The sequence below is a fragment of the Crinia signifera genome, chromosome 1, assembly GCF_055691185.1.
Source record: "Crinia signifera chromosome 1, ASM5569118v1, whole genome shotgun sequence".
Taxonomy (NCBI): Eukaryota; Metazoa; Chordata; class Amphibia; order Anura; family Myobatrachidae; genus Crinia; species Crinia signifera.
Window position 1 is genome coordinate 371,650,950 of NC_139217.1, and position 21,214 is coordinate 371,672,163.

Genomic DNA, 21,214 nt, shown 5'->3' on the forward strand with positions numbered 1-21,214 from the left:
AGATGAAAAGGCAGGATGTAAAAGTAAATCCTCTCTGCTATCTCTGTCCAGTATGAAACAGGTTTCTGTTATCAAGTGTCCACAGAGCTGAAACAAGTACTGTCTTTTGTGGAAATACACTGAGACAGAAAAACCATTGAACTTCAGTTCCTTTTCACAAAAGAGATTTTGATAGGACTGGAAATGAAAGAAATGACTGTCTTCCTGCAGACATAACTAACTGTGCGCTACTGAAAGTTCATTCAATGAGTTTAATTTCCCAAGAAAAAAATCGTCTGGCCTTGATGAGCAAGATATTACAGCACATAATTATGCTGCAATAAGAATGACTAAAAGGAGCACATTGTAAATAAAGTTTTTCCCAGAATACAAATATACATTCAAACTAATAACAGAAGACTGAAGAATGTAACAGCAAAAGAAATACATACCGTATTAATATTTTTTAGTAATAAATTTAATAATATAGACTCTGCCATTCTTGAAAAATGTTAAAATAATTGGTAACTGGTCCATTTGAAATACAGTGACCGTTTTTTTATCCGGCCCAGTGATTTTTATGGGTGGTGAACCTCTTTCCACAATAGGAGACTGTGGAAAGTAGTTCACTCGGCAGGTAAAACAGGGCGATGGTCAACAGCACGCTCACTGCTCATCACCCAGTCATACACACTTGAAGATTTTGACCTCAAAGTACCTCAAAATGGGAAAAGTTATCTACTTTGTGCTCAAAATCGCCTAGTGTGTATGGGCATTCATATTATAAGATCTTAGAGTCTAAAGGCCCCCACACACTAGAACGATTTTTTGGCCGATTGTCCGATTTCCGACCGATCGTCCGATATATTGGCCGATTTTTTTTATCGGTAATCGGCAATAATCTGCCAGTTGCCAATTATTGATAAAAAAATCAGCTGATATATCAGACGATCGGTCAGAAATCAGACAATCGGACAAAAAAATCGTTCTAGTGTGTGGGGACCTTAAGTGGGGGATAACTATTTACGGCTAAAACAATACATTCTCTCTCCTGCCATGCACTCTCTCTTTCTCCTTTGTAATTAATTATTTTAATTTACTGACACCAGATCCGGGGCACCTGCATAAATGTGCACAGACAATGCCACAAGATAGGGATATAAACAGAGGTGTTGTCACTTTCCAAACCTTTTTAAGAAAAATGGATACCTAGACCAGGGGTCCTCAAACTATTTTGCTCTGGGACCCCATCAGACAATAAAAATAATTACGGGACCCCAGAAAGTTACTGCAGAAGATCACATATGTGTAGTCATCAGAGAGCACCTGCATGGCAGCATTGTGGAGGCATAACATGATGGGAAGAGTCTAAAATAAACAATTCAACAGACTTTTGAATAGTTGCAACCCCATACTGAGAAGGTTGGGACCCACTTGGGGGTCAGGACCAGGGCTGTGGAGTCGGAGTCGAGGAGTCAGAGGCAATTTCGAGTACCTGGAGTCGGGGTCGGAGTCGGCAAACAATGCACCGACTCCGAAAGTAATAATTAATGACTTCTCTACTGTAAGAATAAAGACCAATGCATGCAGTGCCTCACGTAACCGCAAAACGAACACGTTAAGTGACCGTGAAAAAGCATGCTTTTCATGTGCTTCACTATTTGGCACGCAACGCACAATTTGGAGCACCAATACTTATAAATGTATTCTCCCTTGTAGTTTACAACTTATTTCCAACGTTCAATAAGGCTTTCAATACCTCGTTGGTAGAAATCACCTTATGTAGACTCGAAAAATTCATGCAACCAAGCTCTCCCACCATACCCACAACATCTTTTTACACGGATGAAGATCTTGTTTCATGCGCGGGGTCGTTTGTTTACCTTGGCTAAGCCATTCCTTTCGCTGGTTCATATTGATGTACAGGCACCATTTTTCATCGCCAGTAACGATAATATGTATGTTGCCTTTCTTTCCTTCAAGGAATGTATTAAATACATTTGCATATTAATACAGAGGAGTCGGAGTCAAGGAGTCGGTGTCAGAAGAACGAGGAGTCGGAGTCGGGGTCGGAACATTTATCTACCGACTCCACAGCCCTGGTCAGGACCCACAGTTTGAGAACCGCTGACCTAGACTAACAATTTGACTTTATTTACATTCTAAGACCATGTGGTGCACCCCTATGAACATAGCATTATTGTGACTTATTTACCTTTAAAACTTGTGCTGTGGGTCGGGTGGGGTATGCAAAAGTTATATTTCGGAACTCCACTTTACCATCCAAGTGCTCAGGAGCAAGACTTCCAATACCAGCCATTTTTGGTTTACGGTCTATAAACTCAAAAACCTTTTCTGCAGCACCGACACCCTGCATTAAGCCTCCATATACCGATCCAAAAGACTGCAATACAATTAATACTGGTTTTACATTGCAAACCTGCTTTCAACCTGTTTTTGTAAACGTGTCTTAAAACGGGTCAAAAGCCAGTTAAGCCCTTTTTATATTGCATGTTGTAAACTGTATATTGCAGGTTCAATACCGTTTTTGTACCTTTCAGATTCAACCCCTTTCACCCATAGAAAGCCATACAATGTAATTTTAAGTGTTTATTTCCTGCTTGTGGGCGGGGATCATGCAGGGAGATAACCTATCACCCTTGTGTGGTTATCATTTGTAGCAAATACTGTTTCTGAGCTGTTCAGACTGCAGGAAAAATGTCTCAGAAACGTGTAGGATCCTGCTTTTTAACACGTTTCAAATACCGGTATTCTGTAACCGGTACATTTCTACCATAATAACATCACCTTTTTGACATCACCAATAACATTCACTGTAAACCTTAATGCTTGTATTTGCACCGTCAGACTTGAAAATGCCCATCTGGTCCTCTAATGCCTCCACCTGTCCGGCACTTCCACTGTCTTGGATGATCCAGCGCTTTTTTAGACTAAAAATGTCTAGGACTAAACTGATCATCTTCCCACCCTCCAGCATAAAATCCTTAATCCTAACAGTCTATTTATGCTCACTGCTACCCCTTCTGTATCACTCCTGTCTGTCTTACCCTTCCCTCTAGAATGTAAGCTCTCACGAGCAGGGCCCTCCCCCCTCCTCCCTCCTGTTCTCACAGCACTCTTATTGTATTTCAACTACAGCTCTCTTACTCACCTACATCTATTCTCATTCACTTCCTTATACAGTAGCTCAGCTGTATTGTGTACTAAGAATTGTGCTTTAATTGTTATGTCTAGGTTTGTGTACCTTGTACTGTTCTAATGTGTTCTATATGTACAGTGCTGGCTGGTGCAATCACCATGTGGCGCCGCTAAATGGCTGCCTGGGTGCTGCACAGCTCAGTAATTATATGTTCCCCATATCCGCAATCACCATGTGGCGCTGCTGAATGGCTGCCTGGGTACTGCACAGCTCGGTAAATATGTTCCCCATGTCCGTGTCCCTTATTAGAATGCGTCTTATGCCTATCTGTACGTGTGATGTATATGTGTGATGTATATCTGTACTGCCATTGTTGCCTGTTCCTTGTACTGATAACCCTTTGTATTACAGTATGTGCATTGTTATTTTTAATGTCTGTAAAGCGCCTTGATTCCTGTTGGAGAAAGTGCGCTATATAAATAAAACTTACTTACTTACTAAATTGACAATGGAGCTTTCACACTGCAGCTGTTCCCGTTTTAAAACGGTAAAAAAACGGCAATATACCGTCTTAAAGCTGCAATGTGAAAGGGGTATTAATGTACTACTGAAAATAAGACAAGCCATGATGCACAACATACATCAGTGTTACCAGAATACTTTACCAGAACATTTTCTTTTAAACATGGCGCTCCAGTGACTATTATCGACATGACACAAAAATCCCAAAATACATTGTTTTGATTGAGACTTTGGGCAGAATTCATAGTTGTGCGCTTATGCTGCCACAGCTACAAATGTGTACGCAGCAACTGTGTGAAAATAGGCAAATTCATCATATGAGGGTTTCCACAACCCCTCAGAGCAGCAGCTTAGACAGCACTTCTTGATACGGCCTTCTCCATTTGCTTGTATGCAAATGCAGCAGCTGCATGGAATCGTACTGAGAGACCCACAGATGGCATTGTGATTCCCAGCAGCTATAAACAAAGATGCAGCATTGGTCTCTGTTCAGCTAATGCGCAGCACAGCCACAGGAGGTAAAGCTTTAGAACCAGATTGCTATGGGCAACCAATCAGATCCTCCCTACTATCTTCTAGAGGGTGCTAAATAAATAAGTAGATTCTGATTGGTTGCCCATAGCAACATCACATGTGAAGTAGAATACACATCTTAGTAAATTCCCCCCAGTATATTTTGTATGACGGAATGTCAACATAGTAACTGCATACCCACCATATCTCTCAGATTCTCACTCAACCTATAAACAGCCAATAACTACACAAAAGCAGGCAGATCATTTTTTACGAAGGTATAAAAAAAGGTATGTGCGTGCAGTAATCAGCACGTTGCACTTACCTCCATAGAGTCACCAAGGAGAAATTCATAAATAACAAAGGAAATTAGGTTACCACTGGTCATTTGGTCTGATATTACTAGATGGCCACCATAGTACAGAATACTAATCTGTAACACCAGCTGTGTAAACTAAAAGGAAAAGAGAGTAAATCAAAAAGTTAGTATTTTATCATTTCATTTCTTCATTATTTATTGAAAAGTATAACATTTTTCAAAATCGCATTACCTTATACTGCCCAAGAAATGGCAGTTTTGTCTCGTTTAGAACAAAGCAGGGCAGATATCACTTTGCATGGGTCCAAAATGTGCCATTCTGCTTTATCAAAATCCAAGTGGGATCAGGCTGATTGGAAAATCTGATTGGCAAAACAAATGTGCATACAAAACAAGTACCATAGTGACGCTGTCATGTGACCTAAGCACAGCTGTAGTGGTGATTTTTAGCCAATAGCTGCATACATATGGATATTATGGTCATCTACCAATCAGATTCACAAATCATTCAGGACATGCTTTTGGGACAACACAGCCACCTACAAATCCTTATCCAAAGCGCAGTCACATCCGTTATTTTTTAGATTCTCCAATCAGCCTGGCCCCAAATGGATCTTTACTAGAGGTATAAGGCTCAGGACAGCTGGATAATACAGTTCAACAACTGGATTTGTCTATGTGTTAGCATCTTATGTGAAATTGAGTTCTATCTTTACACCTAGATACACACCAATGGTGTTAAAATGTTTATGATCGCAACAATCAGAGGGCGAACAATGGTATCACGCCAGTCAGAATTCTGCTGAATCTCTATGGTAAGTACTGGGTTAGGGTTAGAATGATAGATAAGGGATAGGGGTGGTGGCTGAGGGAAGTCTGTAGAGGGGTGGGTTAGGGATAAAATAGTTACAAGGATCATTCAGGATTCTGAATATTGGGATGTTAAATTGTTACTGTAGGATGACCAGACAGTCTAAACCAGTGGTCGCCAACCCAGTAGCTCGCCGTAGCAATCCGGATGTCTCGATCACTACAGCCGCCTGCCCGTCCCTCCCTCCACTGCCCACTGCCGCTTCACTTATGAGGGGAGGAGAATGCATCATGCGTCTCTCCTTCCCCTCACTGTGTATCCCTGTGACTGGGCCGTCAGCCAAGTCACAGGGAAGTGAGGGGAAGGAGAGACGCGCGATGTGCTGTGCTCTCAGAAGGGAAGCGGAGGTGGAGGAGACAGACAACCAACCAGCCAGCCAGCAGGGGGACACCAAACTCTCCTTTACCCGGCAGCAGCATGAGCAACAACAACGGTGAGTTTTGCTGCTGCTGGGAAATTGGGGGGATATGTGTTTATGGCACAGTGTGGGCATACCTGGCACAGTGGGTGCATAACTAGCACTGTGGGGGCATACTTGGCACCATGGGGGCATACCTGTTTCTGGTATTGTGGGGGCATACCTGGCACCGTGGGAGCATATGTGTATCTGACACTATTGGGGCATATGTATATCTGGCACTGCACTATTGGGGGCATGCATATGTGTATCACACCCCCATTTTAATTCGCCGCACCCCATGTCACTAAACCCATTTTTACCGCCAGAGTATTTATTTAGAATGGCACCACAGTCGGGTAGGCATTGTTTATCTGGCACTGCTGGGGGGCATTGTGTTTATGGCATTACTGCAGGTATTGGAGGCATTGTGTAACTGGAACTGCTGATGGCATGTGTATATATGGCACAGCATCTATTCAGAGAGTCTGGGAGCACTGGCCATGCCCCCATAGCGGAAAAAAATGGGGGATGTGGGCTCACAGGAGTACCACAATAGTAGGTCATGCTCCCTAATTACTCCTCTGCCTCCAGTGTTGGGAGGTATGTATGCAGCATATTGGACATTGCAGTGTGTGGCATATTGTGCCTGGAGCATTACGGTATGTGGCATAATGTGTCAGGGGCATTACAGTGTGTGTGTGGCATAATGTGTAAAGGGCATTTTTTGATTATTATGCAGATTTTATTTATTTTAGTAGCTCTTTAGTAGGTTTATTTTGTCTTGAGTAGCTCAATCCCCAAAAAAGGTTGGAGACCACTGGTGGAGAAGTTGCCAACCTCAGCCAGTCATCACTTTTTAGGAGGATTGACACGTCTTCCTGTAACCTGTAGCATAACACAGCAGTCATACTTACTCCAGTTGACCACACATAATAAGTATAGGCAATAGCTTCCTTCTTGTACAGTGAGTAGACTTGCTGCAGCTTTTCGCTATACACATTGCCCTCAGTTTCTTCATTGGCAAAACTACGGACAGTTTTCATGGCAGAGATGGTTTCCTCTGCAGTGCTGTTGGCATTTGCTAAAGCGGTTTGAACATCTTTGGCAAGTTTCTATGTGACGAACAATGAAAAAAACAAAAACACAAAGGAAAACATCTGTGATCTGATACAGAAGCTGGCAATTGTCTGGGCTAGCAGCAGCTCAGAAGGAAAGTTCTCTAGAGGCGTCATCAGCATAATGAATATACATCCAGATGTGTCCTCCTCTGGTAATATCACGCTGGTATGTACAGAGACAACTAATACTATCACTGGCTTCTTCACTATAATCTGTCCTGGAATGTACACCAGATGCCAAAAAAGCACATGCAAAATATTCATGTGGGCCTGATAATGAGCAGGAAGCAGTGGCCTCTGTGCGTCTTTTGCAGGTCACGCATCTGTGTCTTCATGCAAATGACACTACAAGCCCCTCCCACAGTGGGGCCTGAGGCACCCAATTTGCCCATCATTAGGCTTGCAAATACTGCATAGTGCGTCTTAAGATGCAACCATCGGTCGCACCACTGAAACTTGCATTAGCCCCATGCTAGGTGCAGATGGTCCAATGTAAATGATAAATGTTTGTGTATGCAACCACTAGGATTCACATTGCCTGAAGATGATTTTGAATAATGTTTGTATTAATGTTGTTCATTAAACAAACTCTGGGGGGTAATTCAGACCTGCTCGCTAGGCTGCATATATTCGGAGCGTAGCAAGCAGGTTAACACAGTCCCGCTGAACACAGGTGCCCCCCCCCCTGCCGGTCTAATCCCCTCTATAGGCTGCTAGTTATATGTATACTTACACATTCACTCGCAATAGCCTGCACAGAGGAAAAATCATATGATAGTTGCACACCATCGAATGAATTTTCCTCTGATCGCAGGAGTAGGACTTTATTTTCTGCTGCACATTGTTGTCCAAATTGGGGGTGGGCGCTGGCGTCATGTCACATCATCCGCCCGCCCCGGACAGGCAGGGGAATGCATGCCCATAAAATGCTGAGTGTCCACCAATCAAGCACTAAGCAACCCGGCGAATGAAAATATCACCGAAGCACTCGCTGGGGGGGGTCTGCACATGCGCATTACCACCTATGCGCATGTGCAGTCCCTCACCATCAGGTAGCGGCTGAATTCAGACCTGTGCGAGCAGGGCTGAATTGGCCCCTTTGTGTACATTAACACTTTGAGTGCCAAATGAATTTGTCAAAATAGGTGTGAAAATTGGCAAGCAAACATTTTTATTCATCATTGACCTCTAATATTTACCCTACTGTATATAGGAAATATAATCTTTTTTTTTTCCACAACAATTTTTATTTGAATTTATATAACAAGTGTGAGTGACGCTGGCATTTTTTGCTGATATTTTGAACATCTCTCATAGGGATGTTGGCACTCAAAGGTTAAACCATCACGAAGCAAAGTTGTCACTATCTCAGTCACTCTCAAAAACATCTGAATTTCTTTATTTATGAATATTGCGTATTTTGGATATGAGAGACTCAACCTATACCAGCGAGAAACAGAAAGATTAATCTGACATCATAGCTTTAAGCAACGGGCACATCTGGGGGAAATTAATGTGGTGTAAAAAGCTTAATTACATAAAATAATTGATGATCCAAAGTAGATTTTGGGGCAATAAATCTCATAAATTCTCATATACCTGCACTGGTTGTTTTACCTCTTGAGCAATATTTTGCATAATATTAAAAATGTGTCATTAAAAGGTCATCCAAACGGCCATAACACATGCCTCCCAACAGTGGCGTGACTAGAAATGTATCCCCCCCCCTGTAAAAAAGTTTTTCGTACAGCGGAGGGAGGGGCAGGATGCATGTGGGGGGAGAGGGAGGAGCCGCGCTGTCAGGGTGACCATGCGGGTGCTCTGACTCACATTGGTACTTGTTTCCTAGCACGGCCACACCGATTCTAATCGGGGGGCATCGCAGGTAAAAAAATCTAATCGGTCGCATGCGTGCTAAGAAATCGCATGCGATGGTCCCGACGCGATGCCCCCGATTTCCCATAGGGAACAATGTTAAATGCCTCAATTTACCCAAATGAACAGGGAACAATGTTAAATGGTCCAGAAACCCCCCAAAACAGTGAAATGGCCCCCCAAAATTAGTTAACGCCACCCCACGATCAACGTGAACCCGAAGCGTGGCGAGCGCAGCGAGCCCGCGAGGGGCGGGGGTACGCGTCCTCCGACCTTTTCATACCCCCACTATCCACGTCGGCGTGGAGTTGAGAATAGAATAGTGTGGCGAGCGCAGCGAGCCACCGAGCCCGAAGCGTGGCGAGCGCAGCGCGCCCCGCGAGGGGACGCGGATACCTTCACAGTTATACGCGTCCCCTCGCGGGCTTCACAGGTGTCCGTGGCGACGCGGACACCTGTGAAGCCCGCGAGGGGACGCGTTTACCTGTGAAGGTATCCGCGTCCCCTCGCGGGGCTCGCTATGCTTCGGGCTCGCCACACTATTCTATTCTCAACTCCACGCCGACGTGGATAGTGGGGGTATGAAAAGGTCGGAGGACGCGTACCGCCGCCCCTCGCGGGCTCGCTGCGCTCGCCACGCTTCGGGTTCACGTTGATCGTGGGGTGGCGTTAACTAATTTTGGGGGGCCATTTCACTGTTTTGGGGGGTTTTGGGGGGTTTCTGGACCATTTAACATTGTTCCCTGTTGATTTGGGTAAATTGAGCCATTTAACATTGTTCCCTATGGGAAATCGGGGCCATCGCGTCGGGACCATTTAATGCTTATTTAGCCGCATGCGACGCGACCGACGCGATTTTTTAACTTTTCAATGCATTTCAATGGGAAATCGGGTCCATCGCGTCGGGGGCCATCGCATACCACTATTAAGGGCACAAGATCAATGCGATTGTGGCCGTGCTAGGAAACAAGTACCCTCACATTTTCGGCAGACCCCGCTGATCATCCTTGTATGCCACTTTGTGTTTTCAATGCGCCCTGCAGACCCCTTCAGCGCTGGCTCCCCCAAGCTGCCGTGGGATCTGCTGAGCGATTGCTACGCCACTGCCTCCCAACATGACCCTCTCCAGGAGGGACAGAATGCTCTATTCCTGGACTTCCCTGGTAATGTAGGATTGCCATCAACTGTGGTGAAACACCTTTCTTATCAATTACCTAGCTCCCCACAGGTGGTGGTTATAATACATTACCAGGGAAGGCCATGAACAGAGCATTTTCTCCCTCCATGGAGAGGGTCAGGTAGGAAACCCAGCAAAATATACTTAATATTGGTTACTAAGCATTTAGTATAACACTTTTGCCAACAATTGAGTTCTTCTTTTGTAACCATATAATTATTATTATTTTTTGCTTTTCAGTTGGTATCTTTAATCATACAGGTATGGCCAGGCAGACATAATATAATGTAAATAATCTGATGTTGGAGAACTAATTACAAAAGCAACTGAAAATAAATAAATAATAGATGACATCTATGCATTAGTTTGTAGCAAAACCTAGGCTTGCTTGCTAGGAAACAGAACCTTAGGTGTGGCTCCTGTGTCTCACATTACATGACGCAATTCTCAGCTATATTTAGGTGCTGTGCTGACTAATAACAGGAAGGTGGGGGCTGGCAGGTAGCTATTAAAGTAGGCTTACCATACTATCCCTTCAAACCGTGGCACTCAGGAATTGCACAGGTTCTCTTGCTGATTAAAACCAGGTGAAATGCAACCAGCCAGCCGCAGAGCCTGTGTAATTAATGAGCGTTTAAAGGGATAGTGTATAAAGCCAATATGAAACTAAACACCACAGATATATATACAGTACATATATCAGTTTCATAGCGTGTTCATCTACTGTTCTGCCGCATCATTTACATAATCTAATAATGTGAATACAATCCCTCCCAACATGCCCCTCTCCAGGAGACATAGAATACTCTGTTCCTGCACTTTCCTCTTAATTTATGACTCCATCATCCGGTTTAAACAAGCTAATTGATAAGAAAGGTGATTAAACACAGGTGATGGCAATCATAAATTAAGAGGGAAGTCCAGGAACAGAGCGTCCTCCTGGAGAAAGTCATGTTGGGAGGTATGTTGTTACTTCCATTTCAATGGACAGGGGGAGGAAATGCAAATGCCACTATGGGATCAGCTGATATTGAGCACTATACAGAGCACAGTGTTAACCACACATCTGGAACTCATAAACGATCTGCAGAAACAGGCAGTCAGTTATAAAGAAAGAGACAGTGGAAAGGATAACCTGCCAAAATAAGCAGAGAAGAGAGACTACGCACCTTGTAATATTTGCCGTACACCCTGGAAACTAACATGATGATGGGGAATCCCAAGAAGGTCAGCAAGGATAGCTGCCAGGACAGGCTAAACATAAAGGCAATCACTCCCGTAGCTTTAAGAACGCTGCGCAGAAAGACGTTAACATTTTCAGAAACCACATCACTCACGATGGTTGTGTCGGATGTTAAACGAGAGATTATGTCACCTGGAAGTAAAGATCATATATATCTTATTAAAAACTAGAAGTTGTTATACCGAATATGCAGCAGTGATCTGATTCCAAACCAGAATACTTTCCAACTGAAGCTGCCATTAAGGTGCCCATACATGGTACAATTGCTGGGTGCGATGAGACACACATCACACATCTCATCGCACGGCTCAAAAAGTATGTGCTGCATAAACTTTTTGTTCTAGATCTCATCTCATTGCAAAACGTATGTGATGCGATCTAGTCCAAATTGTATACAATAATTGTACCGTACATGGGCACCTTAAAGGCCCATACACACCGGGCGATTTTGAACTGAAAGCCGCTCAAAACACCAAGTTCGAGCAGCTTTCAGCTCAAATCCGCCCAGTGTGTATGCCCCGGTGATGAGTGGTGATGCGTGCTGCCACATCATCGCCGGGAGAGCTGCTCATCTGCTGGTATTACCAGCAGATGAGTGGCTTTTTGGATGGCTTTGCATAGCAATACACTATGCAAAGCCATCCTCTCCCCCACCGACAGCACCGGACAAGGGGAAAGCCGCTCTGTGTGTATGCCCTGAGCGGCTTTCCCAACAGCGATGACAGCGGTAATCGCCCAGTGTTTATGAACCTTAACTCTAAGGTAGTGGACAAAAATATTGGAAAAGTTTAAATGAGGAGAATTAAATGTAAAAAATGCATTAATTAAGCTAATAACATCCTAGCATAGTTAGGGTAATGTTTGAGACTGGCAGACTACTCACTTTGTCTATAATTATGGTTATCATGGCTGCACAGTGGTACTTGGGGTGCGTTTGGTCGTAGCTCAGGGGTTCCCAATCTTTTTTGAATCAGGGCACCCTAGAGTTTCAGAACTTTTTTCACGGCACCCCTAGGCCAAACAAAATTTAATTAGATTGGGGATATATTCGATTCTTAAGGCCCATACAGACACTACGATGATTCCTTAATGATGATGAACGACCCCATTATAAATCACCTCCTGAACAACTCAGAACGACTTCGTTCAGGGTCGTTCAGGAGGTGAATCTTTCAACATCGTCTAGTGTTTATGCTGTGAATGATGGACGACTACAAACGATGCGCGTACCCGTGGGTCGTTAAAGACCATAGCCATCGTCCATGCATGCAGGTCAATTTGGCTATGGTCGTTAACAATGTTTGTTTTTCAATAGAAAAAGGACCTGCATCGTTTGTGGTCCTTTCTCATCTGTCGTGCACCAGCGATCACTGCAATGCTGAGGTCGTTCATTTTCACTTCAAGGGTGAAAATGAACGATGGTAGTTAAGATGTGACACATCGTAGTGTCTGTATGGGCCTTTAGGGTGATTTATCTGGTAAAGGGCAGGATTTGCTTCTGTTTGTACACATTTTATGATTGGCAGCCACCAGCACTGGTTTTGCTCATAAATAACTAACCATTAATAATTTGAGTTAGTCCTGGACCCCCAACCCAAGGCACCCCTGCATGTGTCCCGAGGCACCCCAGGGAGCCACGGCACACAGTTTGGGAACCTCTGTCGTAGCTGCAAGGCCAAAACAGTTTAATGCTGTTTCTCAAGAAACATTGTTTTAGGATATGTAAATATGGAAGTCTATAGGAAAATCATCATTTGCAATGGGTGCACACAATTCAGGATTGTCATACAGTATAGGTGCATTTATACAAGGCAGAAAAGGAGAGCAACTGCAGAATAACTGACTGCAATTTTAAAACATGTGACAGGAGCTGTCAGTTTAATCTGCCAAGAACTCTGCAGTCCAGAATGGGGTACAATACAAAGACTGTCAGCGTTTCTTGATTTTAATAATGATGAGCATCTGTACGATGTCAGTTGTGACTCTCTTTAGAAAGAATGGTAGTGTACAGTTCCTTCCCAATTCTAGACATAGCAACCAAAGTCCACAGTGTACACAGGACCTACTTTACGCACACTTCGCCCCATAAAACCATTAACCGCCTTCATACTGATGTTTCCATCTTTGTGTGCACTACCAGTAGCATGATGCTTACATAGTGGCTATAGTACTCTGTGAAGGCTACTACTAAAAACTACAATTAAACTGAGTTGAAAGTAAACAATCTGTGTAATAGTTTATTTAATAAGAAACTATGCATCATAATTATAAAAAATAGAATCACATCAGCATCTTCATTTTATCACATAATGTAGTTCTCTACTACCACCTAGTGGATGATTGCTATATTTACAAGGGAACGAAAATAATAGTTACCCTTTGGACCAGTAATGGACATTTGAAGTTGGATGTATATATCACATGAATGTGTCTCTTCACTTGTGAAGTTGGGCTGTAATGGGGTGTTCTCATTTAGGCGATGTACAGAATGGAGGGATGTGTGGCAGTGACAGTCTATGTTAAGTTGTAGATTTTTCACCTAGTATAGGAATGGGGCAAGAGCGCATAATGATGTATGATAATGACTGATACCAAACCGAGCCACAGAAATGTGTACAAACACTGCATATGGACATATATCTGTGCCCTTAGTTCTGTAAATGAAATGTGTGAGCATTTATAGTGAATTTATATACTGCCCCATTATAGTTTAAAGCAGGCATGTCCAACGTTGGCCCTCCAGATGTTGTGAAACTACACATCCCAGCATGCTTTGCCACAGTTTTGCTATTAGAGAATGCTAAAACTATTGCAAAGCATGCTGGGATGTGTAGTTTCAAAACATCTGGAGGGCCAACGTTGGACATGCCTGGTTTAAAGTGCTTAATATATGTCCTTGTATTTCCAGGGGTCTGTGCATTATGAACCTGAGTCGGACGTTGCAACATCCGTTTTGCATTTTATGGCAGCTATGCATCTATGACTTTATGCAAATACAGGTACAAGCCCTGCTTTGGTGTGCAGCAGGGATGGGGAACCTTCGGCCCTCCAGCTGTTGTTGAACTACACATCCCAGCATGCCCTACAACAGTTTTAGTATGACCAAATAGCAAAACTGCAGTAGGGCATGCTGGGATGTGCAGTTCAACAACAGCTTGAGGGACGAAGGTTCCCCATCCCTGGTATACAACAGTGTGTCAAGGGCTCAGACACCCCCTTTGTGATGATCAGGTAATTGCATCAATCACAACATGGAAACTTGCACCAGCCACATGTGCGCAAATATGTGCTGAGTATACAACCACTTCAGAAACATGTCCACAACATTCCCAAAGCCCCTAAGTCTGACCATTTTTTGAGTCTGAATAACCACCCTCCAGCAACGCCAGAAACATTTCCAATACATATCTGATATTGTACGTTTCAATCACAGTAGCAAGCAATCGCTGAACTCCGTGAATTTCATCATTTCAATATTTCTCTTCTGAAATGAGCTCCCTCGCTAGATTAGACTTTCCCTGAACTTGCAAAGCTTCAAACAAGCACTGAACATCAATCGTACCGTTCCGTATAACCTAGTACTGAGGTCACTCCATGTACCTGCCCCCTCATGTCCTGGCCATCCCTGCCATGCTCGCTTCCTGCCTTCAGGCCTCTTTGCCTGAACCTCATGTTGCCTGCCTGTCTCCCCCTCCCTCTAGAGTCAGTAAGCTCCTTGGAGCAGGGCCCTCTTCCCTCCTGTTCTCACAGCCCTCTTCACTTGACCTTCAATTACAGCTCTCCTACCATCTATACCTGCATCTCTTCTCACTTGTAATCATTTATCTCTAACACTGACAACCTGCCCCTAGTAATATGTGGACAACTACTTGCTTCACTACATCTCAGCTGTATTGTGTACTGAGAATTGTGCTGCTAATTGTTACCTGTGCTCTGTGTTTGTATTGCCGTGACTATTTTTACTTCTGTGTACCCTGTATTGTTCGAATGTGTGCCCTATGTACAGCGCTGTGAACCACTTGTGGCACCTTACGAATAAATTGTAATAATTCTACATTAATCGGATTATAAATGCATGGGGGCCATTTTCTGTGGGAAAATGTTGAAATAGAATGTATTCAGCAGCTTTTACTAAAAGCGCTGATCAGGGACACTTGCTGGGAAATAATCTATGTGAATAAGGAAACCTTTCTCATATTGCTGTATGTCAGTAATGTTGCTCTGCCATTGTTGGCAGAAGGAGATACCAACCTGTATGATTCTCATCAAAGAAACCAATCTCCTGCGCTATTAGGGAGCGGAAGAGCAGGTTGCGGATTCGGATATTCAGTCTTGCAAATGTGAAGGTAAAAATTCCGCCCCGTAACCCAGCAGAAAATGAGCTGAAAAATGAGGAAACATTTTATATGATCATTTATCACTGTTACCAAAGTGTGTTACAGAAAATACTGCCACCTGGATTCCCATATAGCTGCGCCTATGCCAAAGCAGTTCCCGGTATCTGATAACTGTAACCACGGACATATTTTATAGCACTACATAATAAGACACGGCTCTTCCACCCAATTTATTTTTTCAGCAGTAAGTTAGCTTTCCTAAGAGGAAGAGTAGTGCTGACCTCAAGCATGCGAGGGGATGTACGAGAACACATTCCCTCACAGGCAGCCGATGGGGACAGAAATCATTTGATGGTCAACGACCATCGAATGATTTCTCTCCTCTTCAGAAATAAAAGTCAGTATTACCTGACTTTAATTTCCGTTGGAGATGGCTGAAAAGGGCCCGGACCTTCTCTGGAGCAACTGGCCGTTCGTTACTGGGCTTTGCACATGTACATACAGGCACATGTGCAAACCGCTGACCATCGGACAAGGGTCTGAATCGGCACCAAGGTGTGGTGCTGCGGTTACTATGAGACTGATATTTGGCAGAGGACCATTTCACAACAGAAGATGAGTAGTGAACTAGAACATTACCTCCCCACAGCCAGGACAGCTAGTATTACAACCGCATTGGAAAACTGCTTCAAGCTTCTTTGGACGACAATACCATCTATGACCAGTCCTGTGTAATATGGACTGAATATTTCTCCTGTGATAAAGGAAAACGGCATTTGTAAACTGATAACGAGCCCCCTCACAAACAAGAGGCTTCATTTTCTGGCTGTGTTAACCCTGCCTGTTATCCAATATCATGTGCAAGATAATCCCTTAGCATTTCATTCAAAGATATTGATCTTTTATTAGATATAATGATGTTTTTTTAATACTAGAAATAAAGCATTAATGGGTAGTAAAAATAAATGGTACTTGTGTAGTTTCACAGCGGCAGTTACGCCGTCAGCGTAGCGGCCCTGTCAGAAACAGCGTAGTGTTCCCGCGGCCAGCGTAGTTAGCGTAGTCAGTCAGAAGTAGTGTAGTGTTCCCGCGGCCAGCGGAGCTAGCGTAGTCAGTCAGAAGTAGTGTAGTGTTCCCGCGGCCAGCGGAGTTAGCGCAGTCAGTCAGAAGTAGTGTAGTGTTCCCACGGGCCGCTTAAGCATCCCTGTCAGATCCAGCGTAGTCAGCGGTATTCTAGTCAGTCAGCAGTACATTATATGAGTTATGGCTCATTGTACTGTAATGTGTTAAGTTGCTTTAATTCTTCTTATTATTATTAACTAAAATCCAGTTACAAGTTAACACATGTCATCATTACGGTCTCAGATGTATGATATGGCAGGTTTGAATGTGTTCCTGAAACACCCCCACTATCCATGGCAGCCCGAAGCGTGACGAGCGCACACGTTACTCGTCCTCACGACCTTTTCATACCACAACTATCCACGTGTAATCCGCGTCAGCTCGCCATGTTTCCGGCTCAGTGCCTCTCTGTGCTCGCCCCACTATATAAAATCAGCTCCACGGGTTGCTATTCCCTGCCGCAATAGCTACTCAGACGCAGGCGGTGTCAGAGAGGTGCTGACTAGGCTTGCCAGGGACAGAGATGCAGTTCCCGGCAACAGTACGGTAGTTACTTATGCAGTTTCACGGTGACAGCCTACGCTGATAACGTAGCTAAGGTGCCGCCGCGAAACTACACAAGTAAGGCAGCCATTAGCGTAGCTTCAAACGTAGCGTAAGCTGCCGCCATGAAACTACACAAGTACCAAATAAATATATTTATATATGTATGATTGTTGTGTGTGTGTGTACACATATATACACACTCACTTTTAGTTGTCCTGTTAGTGCAGGTTCCATATAAAGGTAATAGGATCACACTCACCCCTTCCATGTTTCAGATGGAGAAGCAAAACAAGAACCAGCACACAGGATTGATGAAGAAAATAAGTTGTATTCAAGAAAAAAATATATAGTTTGCATAGTCTGCATGTTAAACTGCCGACCCAACAGCTGTTTCAACCAGCCTCTGCTGGTCTTGTTCAGGGGTGACAAGCAGGCTCAGAGAAAAGTGTTTTATGCACACAAAAAAAGCACACAAAAAAAAGCAAACAGGCGACAAACACCCCCCACCCCCCCGTCAGCTGCTTCACCTAGGGATAGCCTTCGTTGCCTTTGACATCGATGTGCAACTGGCCATCGACAGTGTAGTACTATTCAATGGATGACCATCGATGGTTTTACATATCGATGGTCATCCATTTTTTTTATTGATTGGACTGTGGCCAATAAAAATATGGAGGTGGGGCTTCACGAGTGTTTGAGGCAGAGCTTCGTTCTATGCTCCGGCACCTTGGGGAAAAAGCAAAAACTAAAATATTAATTTAAGCTTGACATTGACGGTGGGAAAGGTTCTCCCCCATCAATGGTAAAACTATTCAACATCGGCCATAAACCATTGATTTCTATTCATTGATGGTCAATGGCCATCCCACGCTTCACCCACAGGAAGCAAGTCCTTGCACTGCTGCCGTCCGGTCTTTGAAGTCAACGGGGATTCCCCTAGAGCTCATGACTCCTGCAAGTCTTGCCCGTGGTGATAACAAGTACAGTAAAGTTGTGCTAAGACACGGGTAACAAAACCCTCCACTTTGGGCTAATCACAGACATATAGAGGAAAACTTCTGCTATGTTGGTTAGTGTTAACGTCAATATAATGTCGGGAGCTGTTCGAGGTACTAATGGGAGTGGGTGCAGGACACTAATCTTGCTAATAATGTAATAAATACAGAACAAAGAAAAATAAAACTCCTGTGTGGGGTCACTCAAATAGATTTATTTACACACACACACATATATATATATATATATATATATATATATATATATATATATATATATATATATATATATATATATTGCAAAAGAAGAAGAACAAATTTACTGAAAATAAAAGCTCACATACATCAAGGTTTAACCCTTTGAGGTCCACACCCAAAAAAAAGTTTATTACAAACGGACTTCTCAACCGTTTGGTAGAGGCCTATATCTCAAAAATCAGAGGACATTGCGCCTGGTATATTTTTCTCCAAGACAAACAGGAAATAAGATGGGGGGGGGTATCGCGCGTATCGTAAAAATTACTTCATCAGGGGTGTGGCAAAAATAGACCCACAACAAGGTCTGTACATCGAAGAGTGTTCTTAAAACACTTTAAATCAATTACTGATCATTCAGATAATTAAACCTCTATTAGGCAGATCTTGATAAGAATGAAGTCGTAAGGTGAGTACACACGGGTGCAATTTCATGTAAAATCGCTGGGAATAATCGCCAGCTGCGCGCTCCCGTGTGCACTGCCTAATGGTCGCAGGAGCATGCTCCTGCGACCAGCGGCTTTCCCCGGCGATCGCTGTGCCAGGAGGTCAGCGCCGGGGAGATCAGCGTTGATCTACCCAGCCCCGTGCCGCTGCTCCCTCCCTCCTCCCATCAAAGTGACAGCAGAGCTCCCCCTCCGCCCCGTAGCAGTGTCTCTTTTTCATCGCTGGTGAAAAGGAGACACTGAGCAATATGATTGCTGGGGATATATTGCTAGCAATATATCCCCAGCAATCATATTACCCCGTGTGTACACAGCAATAATCTGATCAGAGAAATAACCGTTATTCCAAATATCAAAGATAGGCCCTGCCTACTTTCAGATATTCTTATAAGGTATAAAATCCACCGTTCAAAAACAATCATCCAGGTGAATGGTACACCATCAATGGTGTGTGTGTGGTGTGTGTGTGTGTGTGTGTGTGTGTGTGTATATATCACACACAAAAATGGTGAAAAAACATTGCAGACTATTCATAAATATAACAAAAAAATATTCCATAAATAAATAAAATTAACCTTTTAATTTTATACTGTATAATAAAACAACAATCAATTAGGTACACAAAACAACCTCTATTAGGAAAAAATAATTAATTTAAAGTGATATCATTTCAATATTATTCACAACCTACATCCGCTAACCGGCTCAAATGTAAGTGACAATTATTGTCTATATGTATTTTTCAATTGAGACAATGTCACTAATATTGCAGGATATAATTATGGAAACAATAGGGAGAGAACGGAGTTCAGGCAATGTGCTTATTAGTTAGGTATTAACAACCTATAATTCCAGATCCCAATGGATTATGTAGCGATTTCAGATTATCTCAAATCAGTAGCAAATATTTTAGAAAAAATATGAATAACTTAGTTTCAAAAAATATATATTTTTTAAATATTTTGGCAATCGGTACCAATTACTCTCATAAGAACATGAATACAGAAGAAAAAGGGGATTGAACAGAGTAATAGCGGTAATTAATTACATTGCAGTTTGTGGAGATCAGTTACTGAGCATGGAGACCGTGAAAATACCATAACATATTATTATAAAGGCAGTTTAATATTGTAATAAGCAATTAAGCATAAACAACCCGTCTGAGGGTAACAATTAAATTAATTTCAAACACTGATACTTAGATCACCTCAGATCATAGTTTGTAATGACATCTGGGGCGAGATTTAATGGGGTGTGATTTCTAGTAAGCTTCCAAAAACGCACCTTATCGCATTTTTTTAAATTACTTTTTATGTCAGAAATCGACTAATGGAATGCGAGTTAGCGGCTAAAAAATGCAATATGGTGCGAATAGATGCGATTTTCCTGCCTGGTCATGTGCGAATTTCGAATTTCTGACCAGAATGTGAAGTGGTAGGGGTACCTGGATCTGGTGTGCAGCTTCCTCCCTCCTCTAGCTTCCTCCCTCCAAACTCACAAACAACCAGCTCAACTCTAGACTGCAAAAACTCCATCTCTCAAACCCTCACAGGTGACCTTAATAATGTTGTGGTATATGTAGGGGAAGTTCTGATTAGAGGACATCTGTATTAAAATTAACCATTTCCATATTTTTTTTAATATTGGTCTGTGTTAAAAAAAAAAATCGCCCATCAGTACCTGGTCTGTTCATGTGGCAATGTTGTGATTTGGCCAAGAAATCTCTATACCACAGAAGTCTACAAACAACTTGACAATACCAAATGCTATAGACATATTATGCTTCATCCCCTTGGTATCATACAATAAAAATATGAATCCATTTTGAGAGGCTTTCAAAATGGGGCTATCCCTAAGCAAGAACGAGAATATCTATGGGTGGAGAATCCCAAAATAGCAATGCTATCCTTCCATACCTCCTGGAAGACCAATTGTATCAGGAATTGACTGCTTATCTGAAAGGGAAGGCATATAGATTTACACTTGAGGAAAATGTTCTGGAACTTCCATAATATTCACGTGATACTTCTGGCATCTTGAAAAAGATTCACAATATAAATTTTGAAAGATGGGCAATTACTGGTAGGACTCGATGTTGAATCATTATACACCAGTATAGACCATGAACAAGGCCTCAATGCAGTAAGGTACTTCCCAAATATGGAAGAGTATGGAGACTTCCATGAATTTTTGTTGGAATGAATGCATTTGGATTTAATTATAATTTTTTTACCTTTGATGATAAGTTTTTTTGCAGACCAGGGGTACCGCGATAGGGGCAGCCTGTGCACCGACATACGCCAACCTATACTTAGGTTGGTGGGAAAAGGGAAATC

The 21,214-nt window shown here is 42.9% G+C and overlaps 1 protein-coding gene across 2 annotated transcripts in view; it reads right to left on the bottom strand.

Annotated features, from left to right (window-relative positions):
• ABCB9 (ATP binding cassette subfamily B member 9) overlaps positions 1-21,214 on the bottom strand; it is a 73,701-nt gene that overhangs the window by 15,667 nt on the left and 36,820 nt on the right. Inside the window, exons 3-8 of one of the 2 annotated variants that reach the window (XM_083151090.1) lie at positions 16,154-16,268; positions 15,429-15,559; positions 11,104-11,309; positions 6,679-6,876; positions 4,500-4,628; positions 2,195-2,383 (exon numbers count right to left, since the gene is read on the bottom strand). In XM_083151090.1, the coding sequence (XP_083007216.1) occupies positions 2,195-2,383; positions 4,500-4,628; positions 6,679-6,876; positions 11,104-11,309; positions 15,429-15,559; positions 16,154-16,268 (968 nt within the window). The remainder of the gene's footprint in view (positions 1-2,194; positions 2,384-4,499; positions 4,629-6,678; positions 6,877-11,103; positions 11,310-15,428; positions 15,560-16,153; positions 16,269-21,214) is intronic. The other variant, XM_083151100.1, reaches the window with a different exon arrangement.